We start from the raw sequence: 12,370 nt of genomic DNA on the forward strand, positions 1-12,370 counted from the left end.
ATGTAATAAGAGCTTTAAACTTATCTCATTTAATCCTCAAAACATCCCAAGAGTTATTATTTTCTAACAGATTTAAAGAAAACTGAGGCTTTGAGAATTTAACTGAGATCAAACTCAGAATAACAAATGGGATAGCCAAGGCTTGGTTGAAAGTCTGTTTGCCTCTAAAGCACATATTCTTTGCCGTACTATCTATTAAAAGAATATATGTTTATTGAGGAAATTGTGGAAAATGCAGAGAAGTATAAAGAAAGAAACATGAATCTCATGATTTCAACCTCCAGAGATAACTCATCTCAAAGTTTTTATTAAATTTCTTCTAATCTATGTCTTTAATGCAACTTAGCTTAAATATCAGTTCCTCAGTGTCATGTTGCAATGCAAAGGCACATGAGGAACTCCTTGATTTAGGAGTCTCTAGCATCTTCTCCATACCTCCATAATGGGAGTCATCACATCATTATTTAACTGAACACCTCAGACCTCAGACAGGGATTTGTTTGATTTCTATAGTTCCAGTGCTTGACATAATGCTTGGAGCATGGAAGATTTTTGGTAAATGTTCACAGAATAAACAAACATTATACAAGTGGTATATATACACTGTAAGTGATATAAGTCAAATCTGGCATTCTTGGGGAAAAAAAAAAAAGATATTCTTTGTTAGGTTCTTGTTTTTCCGGGAAATATACCCTTTGCCATGGCTGAATCTGAAGATCTCTTCACAAATATCCAAATCCAACACTGCAAGTCTTTTTGACCAAATTTGCCTAAATATCCAATTTCTGATTAGTCGGGGTTTTCAGAGACTCCAAAGGCCACTGCAGTAAAGAGGTGGGTGTAGAAAGCTTTTCCAGTTTATTGCTCGTTATTTCTCCAAAAAAGAGGAATAATACTTTTTATGAGGCTTATTACTGACTGCTTCATCAAGAGTCAGTGCTTCGGCCGGGCGCGGTGGCTCACGCTTGTAATCCCAGCACTTTGGGAGGCCGAGGCGGGCAGATCACGAGGTCAGGACATCGAGACCACGGTGAAAACCCGTCTCTACTAAAAATACAAAAAAAAAAAAAATTAGCCGGGCGTGTTGGCGGGCGCCTGTAGTCCCAGCTACTCGGAGAGGCTGAGGCAGGAGAATGGCGTGAACCCAGGAGGCGGAGCTTGCAGTGAGCCGAGATTGCGCCACTGCACTCCAGCCTGGGCAACAGAGCGAGACTCCATCTCAAGAAAAAAAAAAAAAAAAAGAGTCAGTGCTTCTAAACTACACAGAGAAAAGACATGGCTATTATTGCTAAAACTTCTTGTCTTTATAATCTCTGCTCACTTTATTCTCTCCTCTGTCATTCTCACCTCTTGTATCTATGAGGCCCAGAGACAGTTTGCTCAAAAACACAAGAAAGCAAAAAGGGATTTGGAGAGGAGACAGTTTGCTTTAAAATGGGTGATGAAAGCACTTCAGATAGGTCGCTTTCTCACAGTGTAGATTATACAGTGATTTCATCACAGATGTCACTTCTTCCAGGAAACCTTCCAAATCTCCCCCAGATTGAGCCCCTCCTTCCCAACCTCCAATCCTCCCATGGTGCATCATAGCTTTCTCACTGGAGAATGTAATGCACAGTTTTACAATTGCCCATCCATTTATCTCTATTCCTTAGTAGACTAGAAGCTTAGGGACTGAGTTTTTCTCATTGCTGCACTTTTCGTGTTCAACCCAAAGTCTGGCCCAGAACAGACCTAATTACGTTAGTAGAGTGGAAGAAATCAATAAATGAATGGATCTCAGCAACAGCATTTGGTGTGTGGGCAATGAACCACATTTATGAAAGTAAAACTTGCTTTATTTGTTTCTTCAATTTTTGTTTTGTTTTGTTTTTTCCTTATTTGCCCCATTCTTTCTCCAAATAGATTATGCTAAGAGGCTGAAAACCTCTGCAGGACATTCACTGCCTTCCAGATGCATGCACACGGACACAACCACAGCCACCTTGCTCACTTTCTCTTACCTTTGTTGACGGTTTGCTTAAAGTCAGTCACAGTCCCCAGGTGCAGCACCTGGCAGATCACCTCCTTCCCCACCTGATTCTTAGGGTCTTTGATATGGAGGATGCTGGTAACAGACGTGGTCCCATTTGGGTGAGACAGAGTCACTGTACTATTTTCAATCCCTGACCGAGGGACCTTCCAGAAGACCATGGGGGCTGGGCGGGCAGTGGCAGAGCAAGTGATATTTAGGTGGTCTTCAGAGAATTTGTAGTGAAGGGATACTATGGGCTGTACTGGGACAAAAAATAAATATGATCTGTTATCAGTTAAGCACCTGGTCTGAGTCCTGCAGTCTCTCAGAGAGATGAAGGAAATATGCTTATAGAAAGATAATGGAGGCTAGAAAGATAGTGTGGCATATCCTACCCAAACTGGGGACTTTCCAGTTCCTCTTGTGTCTAATTTTCTGATCTGCAGGATGGAGACTGGCCTAGTATAAACCTGGGATGAGAAAGACCCTTTCTGTAATTTGTCTGTAGCAGAATTTGTCAGATGGACATAGAGTATTGAGAAGTCAGATGATACTCTTCTCTCCCAAACAGTCCTAATTATTCTGTTCTCTTCCAGGGGCAATGCAGCATCTCTGCCTTCTTCTAGGTATTCCTCTTAAATGGCTTGACAATAACCACCAACCAGCACTGCCATACATGTGTCCTGTACCTATCAGAGGCACTAGGGCAGTTTTGGAACAGAGAGCCCATAGAAAGGCTACTGCTTAGAGATAGCCATTTTCTTCTTGGAGCTGGACCAGTGAATTAGATGCATGGCGGAGAGCTGGGAAATCCCTTTTTGGAAGAGCTACACAAAGTGCGAATTTGGAATTCATAGCTAATAACCATAGAAATCAAGAAATGACTCTTGGAAGAGCATTAGAAATCACCTGATTAAATTAAGAAAAAATAACTAGCTCATGAGAAAATTGTTTTCAGGCCAGCTGTAGCCTGTAACCTTTTGAAAATCCCCTTACTAGTGAGTTCATTTTTGTTAGAATATAGAATTTTTCTTTTCTAAGCAAACGTAAACTTGTCTTTCTGTGGTTGGCTTTGGAGCCCACAAGATAATTAAATGGCAGTGCTAACTGAAAGCCTGGGCTGTGCTTATAGGTTCAAGAGGCAGGTAGATGACACTGGGTTGGGGAAGTAGGGCTATGGAACTGTGGCTCTGGCTAAGATTACTAATGTCTGGGCCGGGCGCGGTGGCTCACGCTTGTAATCCCTGCACTTTGGGAGGCCGAGGCAGGCGGATCATGATGTCAGGAGATCGAGACCACGGTGAAACCCCGTCTCTACTAAAAATACAAAAAATTAGCTGGGCGTGGTGGCGGGAGCCTGTAGTCCCAGCTACTCGGAGAGGCTGAGGCAGGAGAATGGCGTGAACCCGGGAGGCGGAGCTTGCAGTGAGCCGAGATTGCGCCACTGCACTCCAGCCTGGGCAACAGAGCGAGTCTCCGTCTCAAAAAAAAAAAAAAAGATTACTAATGTCTGTGAGCACTGGAGGAAGGGAAACAAAAGTGAAAAAATATGAATATGGTTGATGGGCCAGACTGAGTGTTGAGGTCCTATGATGTATGGAAGAATGGCTTACATGAAAGTTATAAGTTGTGGCTGGAAAAGGTCAGTGTGGAAGAGAACAGAATTACTAGCTTTAAAGCTCAGAGACGTCTGCTTTTCAGGAAAAAAAAATACAAAAGTCTATGAGTGAAGGAAGGAGACTAAAAGAAAGATGAGAGGAAAAGAGGAAGAGAATAAAAAGGAACACAAATGAGAAAAATATGACAGAAAAAAAAGAAAAATTAGATAGGAGGAAGGAAAGAAGAAAGGAAGGCAGAGAGGGAAGAAAGGAAGGAAGGAGACAGGGAGGAGAAACAGAAAAAGAGAGAATGAAAGAAGTGGAAATCAAGAAAGAAACGACATAAGATTCTACAGAGAGGACTCATTATAGGCAAAATAAGTAAAAGAAATTTCTTTTGGCATTGTCCTATCTCCCTTGCATTCTCACCTACTAAGCCTTTTCTTCCCTGTGGGCAATATTATTGGCATGATTAAACTCTCACCTTAATATTCCTAATAACCATAAGTTTGTCCTCTACTCACTAAAACTACTGCCATGTGTGCCACGCTCGGAAGTAATCTCTTAATCCCACTTCCTAATCTTTCATCTCAGCTGTGTGTCAGTTAAGAAGAATCTCATCAAACTAAGCCTCTTGGATTTTAAAAGAATGCTCTTGCCCAGTTATATCTTTAGTTGGCATCATTTCAGGTATGAAAAGGCTCTGCTCTATGTGCCCTTATCAATCCTGAAAGAGCTATCTCCCCAAGCAAAATGAGAAGGACAATCATAACTGGCTCAAGGCTAGTCCAATCTGGCTCTGTCCTTAGATCCAAAAAGTTGAAGTTGTAAGTGACCCTAGAAATGATCTATTTCACACTTATTGTCCAGACAATGAAACTCCAGTGGAGTGTGGATAGGACCCTTCTAGGGTCGCATGATTGCTAGTGGGCAAAGCCAAGTCTGAATCATATCACTGCTTATGGAGAACTTGTTGCCCTCAACATTGTCCTCAAATTTCTCCTGTTGACAGCAGGATCCCTCAGAGAAAAGATAGCTCCAGCCAAAGAACTCAGTGTAGCCCCAAGAACTCTCCAAATAATAATAAACACAGCTATAGTAGACATGAAAGGCTATCTTCTCATGACCCTTTCTGTGGTTAAAATCCTGAAAAACTGGGCACTATGGCTATGTTCCAAACATTCTTGAAAATAGTATTTCCAGACACAGACAATGATTCTCAGAGACTCTCACCATAGACGGTGAGGCAGGCTGTTCCTGAGATCTTCCCAAAACCAAAGGTATTGAAGAGACACATGTAACACCCTTCATCCTCCAGGGTGATATTCCAGAAGGTGATGGTTGAGTTTTGGAGTCCCAGCTGGGTAATGTTTATCTTGTCCTTATAGGCAGGCTGGATCACCACCCCATGGTTCTCGCTGAAGGTGACCATGTTTTCTGGGCTTACAGCTTTCTTTTTCTGCCATGTCACAATGAGGGCTTCCTGGGCATTTTGCAGAGAGCATTTTAAGGAAGCAGGTGTGTACAGCTGCTCTCTTTCATCCTGGGTCACCACTTGCACTATGGAATCATAAAAGAACATTTATATTTAAAGATTGTAACACACATACACTTTTTCCTGATTATAAATAAAATGTATATTCAATGTCAAATATAGAAAAGATAGAGAAAATGCAAAGAAGAAAACATTTATTTACATTCCTACATGATGCCAGAGAAATAGATAGGTTCAAATGTTTGTTCAATCTTTAAAGAATAGTAGCAGAGTAGAAAAACAAGAAAGCAACTCTCAGTTACAAGAAATTGTGAATGATCTGTGTAAGCTGCGAAGTAGGTACAATGAGATTGAAGATGTAAACTGCCAGGTAGGATAGCAGATTCACCAATCTTCTCCATGCTTGGAGAAGTAGAAGCAAAGAGCAGGAAAAGGCCAAAGGATAACAGGCAGAGTGACCACTTCAAGTAAAGAAGATGGAGCAGCCCTATGCATTCCACACAAACACACACACACACACACACACACACACACAATCTACAAAGGAAACAGGTGGAACAGAGGTGTTTGCCTCCAAGAAGCAAGAGTGTATATAGGAACATAGGTGAAGAGATTTATGGGACAATGTTCTGGAGGATCTTGAAGCTTTGGCACACAAATAATAATTTACACACTCTCCGCTTTCACTAAATGCTATGGTGATAATTTCTTCCTTTCCTCAATGTTAGCAACTCATACTATCATACATTATTTGATGGAAAATCTCAACATAAAAACGAATAGCCAAACTTTTGAGAAAGCCAGTACAATGAAAGAGAAATAATAAACTTTACAAACCCAATAACTCATACAAAATGAATAAAGACATCATAAGACAATAAATACTTTGACATGAATACATGTGATGATATAAGTGTAATAAAAGCATTACAAATAGTAGAAATTAGAGATATAGAAAATGAGAAATGTAAAATTGCAACAGATTGGCTGACTTAGCAAGATGGATGCTACTGAAGAGTAAATTAGCAAAAAGTAAGAACAGGCTGTGAAATTATTCTAGAATGTAGCACAAAGAGATAATGATATGGAAGGGATTAAGGAAAAATTCAATAAGTAGACTCGAATGTTCCAAAATCAGTTCAGCAAGACTTCTAAAAGGAGAGAAAAAAAGAATGGAAGACAAAAACACTGTAAGAAGGGAAAAAAGTATTTTTCTTTTCTTTTTTTTTTTTTTTTTTTTACAGCCCAGAGGTCCTTTATTTATTTTTTTTAAACACCTATTATGCCATGAATTCATAGGGAATAGGTTCCAGCAGCTCAGGCTCCTTCCCATTGGTTCTCACAAAGTGTGCTTCTGTGGGTGGAGCAGGCTGGCGCTTTAGTTGAACCCAGGTACCTTTCTCTTTGGCTTCTTTCTTTTTCTGATCATTTTCCTTCACACGTTTCAGGAAGCTGTCTCAGCTCTTAGAGTGCTTAATGTGCTCAATATGCACATTAATTCTCTTGGCAAGAATCTTGCCCTTAACTTGTTTGTTTACAACAATGCCAACAGCATGCTAGGTAACATTGTAGACTCTTCCAGTTTTGCCATGGTAACACTTGTGGGGCATTCCTTTTTGAACAGTACCCATTCCCTTGATGTCTACAATATCACCTTTCTTATAGATTTGCATATACGTGGCCAAAGGAACAACTCCATGTTTTCTAAAAGGCCTAGAGAACATATATCGGGTGCCTCTCCTCTTTCCCTTTGTGTTTGTTATTTTGGTGAATTACTGGAAGATGGCAGTTCTGGCCGAAAGGGCAAAAGTGTTTTTCAAAATGATAAAAGGAACAATCTAAAATCAGATCTATTATAGTAATCATAAACCTTTATGCACCTAACAACATAACTCCAAAATATATAAAACAAAACTAATAGAATTACAAAGAAAAAAATTTAAATCCACAATCATACTGAGAACCTTCAATTTAATATATTTAAACAATTGTAAAAGCAAAAAAGTTAAATAGGAAATTTGAAAAACTGCCAGGTACAGTGGCTGATGCCTGTAATCCTGGTGCTTTGGGAAGTCAAAGTAGAAGACTCACTTGAGGCCAGGAGTTCAAGGTCAGCGTGGGCAAGAGATGAGACCCTTATCTCTACAAGAAATGTAAAAATTAGCCAGCTGTAGCATCATGTACTTGTAGTCCTAGCTACTCAGGAGCATAGGACAGGAAGATTGCTTAAGGCCAGGAGTTCAAGGTTGCAATAAGCAATGATCGCACCACTGTACTCCAGCCTGGGTGACAAGGTAAGTCCATGTCACAAAGAAAAGAAAATTTGAAAAACAATATATATTTATATATATACTTTAGGTATTTAATATTATCAATGTTTTATATGTTTATATTATATACACTATATACTTTATATGTATGTAGATCTCTCTCTCTCTGTGTATAAATATAAATTTCTTCCCTTCTCCAATATTAGCAACTCATACTATGATAAATTATTTGATGGAAAATCTCAACATAATAACAAATAGCCATACTTTTGAGAAAGTCAATACAATGAAAGAGAAATAATAAACTTTACAAACCCAAGAACTCATACTAAATGAATAAAGATATCATAAGACACACACACACAGACACACACACACACTTTACTCAAAGAAAGGATGTATAAACTTTTCAAAACACACATAAAACATTCCTCCAAATTGAACTCAAAATAGGCCACAAAAAAGTTGCTACCCTATGTATGGCCTTGAACACTGTTCATAATACAATAAAATTAGAAATTTACATACTTCTTTTAAGTCTTAGGTACACCAGAAAACATAGAAAAAATCATAAATTATTATAACTGAATGACAATGAGAACATAATATGCTAAAAATCTATAGAAATGGGTAAGACGTGCCTGGTGCAGTGGATCACGCCTGTAATCCCAGCACTTTGGGAGGCCGAGGTGAGAGGATCACTTGAGGTCAGGAGTTTGAGACCAACCTGGCCAACAAAGTGAAACCCTGTTTCTACTAAAAATACAAAAATTAGCCAGGCATGGTGGCGGGCACCTGTAATCCCAGCTATTCAGGAGGCTGAGGCAGGAGAATTGCTTGAACCCGAGAGGCAGAGGTTGCAGTGAGCTGAGACTGTGCCACTGCACTCCAGCCTGGGTGACAGTGAAATTTCATAGAAAGAAAGAGAGAAAGAAAGAAAGAAAGAAAGAGAGAAAGAAGAAAGAAAGAAAAAGAAAGAAAGAAAGAAAGAAAGAAAGAAAGAAAGAAAGAAAGAAAAGAAAGAAAGAAAAGAAAGACAGTTCTCAGAGAAACATTTAATTCTAGCAACATTTAATAGAAAAGAAGAGATAATGAAAAATGAATACTTACTTCCAGACCTCCTACCCTCCCTTTCAAATATCGCAGTGAATTAATAAAGATAAAGACACTAATAAAATGGTACACAAAACGTAAACTTGATCACAAGCATCCAGACTTGTTTTTAAAGACTGATAATCTGGATAAAATGTTGCCAAGTATAAGTAGAAAAAAAAAAAGAAGGCTGAGCAAACAAGCAACTCCCCCACAACATCAGGGAATGAAAGATGGGTATAACAAATACAGGTTGGAACACCTGAGTATTGCATAATTCAAAACTAAATGATGTGTACTCTTGGAAGATGTGAAAAGTTCTGGGAAACTATCTGTTGCTAGGATTGAGGTTTCTTGAAAGTTTATTGAGATTTTGCAGACCAGAGATTTGAAGAAATTACTGCTTTTAGAAGGCAGAGTGAAAGGGGACTCGAAACTAGAGTTCAACTCTTAGATGAGTTTTTTTTTTTTTTTCTTTTTGACCATGGAAGAAATCGTTTAGGGGAAGTTTACAATTCTTTGCTACCTCTATGGAATCTCACTTAGATTCCTCTGGTCAGTTGATAAGTCCTGTGATGAATGTTATGGACCAGAGTTGGAGATGGGCATGAAGCCCACCTGATCTTCACCAGCATCACCCACATCTGTGGAGGCTGATGCTGAGCAACATCACACTGCAAGTGATGAAAAGGCCAGTGGTAAAGTGAGTGTGGCCTCCCAAGGAACTGAGGAGGAAGAGCTAGGAACTTCAGTAGATAAGTAGATGGCACAACCAAATTTGTTATATAACAGATAATATGAGCCTATATAACTTCTACATTTCATTGTTTTCTACATTTTTCTGTAAAAAGGTAACACATCCAATTTTAAGGCTTACTGCCAGATTACTTTCCAAAAAGATTGAATTCAAGCATTCCCATATCTTTAAAAACAGAGGAAATCATTATTTGTAATTCAATTCAGTAAGTGAAAAAGACATTTTAAAATAGAGGATTTTTTCGTAAGTCTGGTTCATATACTATGGAAACGGCTTCTAAATATCAAAGTGTGCTTCTACATCGAAAACAAAAATGTGGAAAGCAGAAAGAATCACTCCAACTCCTCCAGGCAGATTACATGCTTAAATCATTCATGCAGACAAATGGAACCAGCACAGCACAAACAATACTGGCTAAATGTCTTCACCCCAGAAATTGTGTTTGCTGGGCTCCAAGAAGGGGAATTGAGCTTCTTTACCTTGTGCTGTGCACAGCACCACTGCTGCCATGCCCCAAACCAGGCTGTAGGTAGACAGATGACAGAAGGGCATCCTGATCACCTGAAGACAGAAAGCAAAGTACAGAAATGGGGGTTTGGATTTGGACAAATCCAAGGAAGCGTCAATCTAATCGCTATTTCAGGGAATGTTGTAGCTAAGTTTTTACCCCCCAGAGAATTTTGGTTTTGTGGGAGCAGAACTTGAGGTTATAAATGGAAGAAATAACAAAGCATGCTCAGGATATGAGGAGGGAAAAGCAGTAGGGTGGCTCCAACACAATAGCAATCCCTGGCAATTTGGGGCCTTGCTTCTAAAACCACCATTGTCAAGAGCGAGGTCTCAAAAACATAGGATCACTGGGGAAAACAAACTGCCTTAAATAAATACAGAAAATGCTGAGAATACAAATGTTAGACAGCATCCACTTCCCAAAAAATCCACATCTGTTAATATTAAAAATGTAACTCAGAGGGTAACCACTTTTCAAGAACATTATTTGACTGCCTTGAATTTTGTTGAGGTTGATTTTAATTCTGCAAGTCTTTTATATAAACTGCATGTTTTAAAAACCAGTACTGGCTTTAATTTTTTCTTTCACTGACTTATTTTCATGTGTCTGGGCAGAAATCCTTGGCCTTCTTATAAATCATGGGAGTATTTAAGATAATGCTATTCTGGGCATCATCCTTCTATAAAATAATAAGTCAGGGTAGAGGCAGTTGAACTTTTCTCTGCAATAGTGCCATGGATCCATTCATATGGTCTGTATGTATGTTCATACTAAGGGGCAAAGGCAAGAAATGTAACTTTTTCCTTTATTTTTTCTATATTTCTATTTTTCATAATACAGATGAGTAAAAAATATAACTTTTATCTGTTTTTAACTGAATTTTATTTTTATTTCAGTTACTATTCCAACTGGAGATAAGAATTTACTTCCAATCAATGTTGCATAATCTCTGTCAATTCAGTCTTTCACCACCACAATACCCCATAATTGTCCCAATCTCCAGCATTGCGTCTACATTCCTGGGGGTTCACAAAATGCCCAGCTATAAGACAAGACTGCTAATCATTGATTACAACCATCTATTATGCTAGCATTTGCTAAAATGGCTGTGTTCCCCTCAAGTCATCACTGTCATTAGTTTGTGCAATTATTGCTCACAAGATGAACTGGTGCTTGCTCATGTTCTTCGAGGCTGTCCCTGGGTTCCCCTTGTGCTGGATGAAAGGAAATTCTACAAGGCTTTCTGCCTAAATTCCTGTGTATCAATTCATCTCTGTTTTACTGTTCACTTGCCATGATGGACAAGCATGGTGCTTCCTACAGTCCCTTTAGGGGACTGTGAGACACAGGTATTATTTTTTTCTTGGATCTTGACAACTACTTGCAGGTTCTATTTTCTACTCTCCTGAACTTCCCATGTCTGGGGCCTGGGCACGGGGCCTTATTTTGGGGATGCAAACTGGTATCTGAGCATAGACATCAATCAGCCCCATTTTGCTCTCCCAGCCTACAAAATATTTATCTCCCTGAGCCAGAAAAGCTGGTTCCTCCATCACTCTGCATTCATCCAATAACCCTTTCTAGCATGAACATTATATCCTTGATCTTTTAGCATTTAGTCATTTGAAACTGGAATGCCAAGTCTCTTGGTATTGCAAAATTTTGGCTTTTGAAACTAAAATTTATTTTCTGCTTAGTATTCCTTCTCTAAGGCAATGGAAGCTTAATCGTCTGATTTGAAAAACCAGAGGACAAAAATAAAGTACTGGAATAAAAAATCACACCAGATGATACATTAAAATAATACTCCAACTTATATTTTGCATAAGGTTACTAAACCACTAATACTAACATTTATTGAACATTTATTATGTATTAGGCACTGTTCTTAGCACTTGAGATAAAGCATTTCATCCAATACTTCATATAAATCTATATAGGAAGCACTATAATTTTTTTTTTTTTTTTTTTTTTTTTTGAGACGGAGTCTCACTCTGTCGCCCAGGCTGGAGTGCAGTGGCGCGATCTCGGCTCACTGCAAGCTCCGCCTCCCGGGTTCACGCCATTCTCCTGCCTCAGCCTCTCCGAGTAGCTGGGACTGCAGGCGCCCACTACCACGCCCGGCTAATTTTTTTTGTATTTTTAGTAGAGACGGGGTTTCACCGCGGTCTCGATCTCCTGACCTCGTGATCCGCCCGCCTCGGCCTCCCAAAGTGCTGGGATTACAAGCGTGAGCCACCGCTCCCGGCAGGAAGCACTAGTATTGTCATCATTTTCAAAATAAAGAATGAGGCACAGAGAAGTTAAGTAACTTGCCCAAGGTCACACAGCTGTGAAGTGACAGAGAAGGGATTTAAACCCAGGCAGTCTGGTTTCAGAGCTCATAACCATAATTACCACACTATCTTGCCTCTCCTATGTATAAAGTTTTGTTGGTTTAAAAATTTTGACACATCATCACAAAAGTACATTGTTATTGCCTATGACCAAATCATTGTTGTGAGGAATGACCAAACTGCTATTCACACAGCAGTCCCTGCTTCATTGTCCTGCAACAATATGTTAAATTCAATTTTGAAGCTGTTTTTAAAAAGCATTTAAACTGGTTTCCACAGAGCCAAGGAATCTCTGAA

The 12,370-nt window shown here is 39.2% G+C and overlaps 1 protein-coding gene and 1 pseudogene across 5 annotated transcripts in view; both read right to left on the bottom strand.

Moving 5' to 3' along the window:
• CD200 (CD200 molecule) overlaps nt 1–12,370 on the bottom strand; it is a 31,247-nt gene that overhangs the window by 13,388 nt on the left and 5,489 nt on the right. For 3 of the 5 annotated variants that reach the window (XM_032150195.2, XM_058437516.1, XM_032150194.2), the window contains exons 2-4: nt 9,706–9,787; nt 4,846–5,172; nt 2,004–2,276 (exon numbers count right to left, since the gene is read on the bottom strand). In XM_032150195.2, coding sequence (XP_032006086.1) covers nt 2,004–2,276; nt 4,846–5,172; nt 9,706–9,787 — 682 coding nt within the window. Of the gene's footprint in view, nt 1–2,003; nt 2,277–4,845; nt 5,173–9,705; nt 9,788–12,370 lie in introns of those variants that run through there. The other 2 variants (XM_032150202.2, XM_032150197.2) reach the window with 2 other exon arrangements.
• On the bottom strand, nt 6,357–6,879 carry LOC116466498 (large ribosomal subunit protein eL21-like; annotated as a pseudogene).

The sequence above is a fragment of the Hylobates moloch genome, unplaced genomic scaffold, assembly GCF_009828535.3.
Source record: "Hylobates moloch isolate HMO894 unplaced genomic scaffold, HMol_V3 SCAFFOLD_4, whole genome shotgun sequence".
NCBI classification, from domain to species: domain Eukaryota; kingdom Metazoa; phylum Chordata; class Mammalia; order Primates; family Hylobatidae; genus Hylobates; species Hylobates moloch.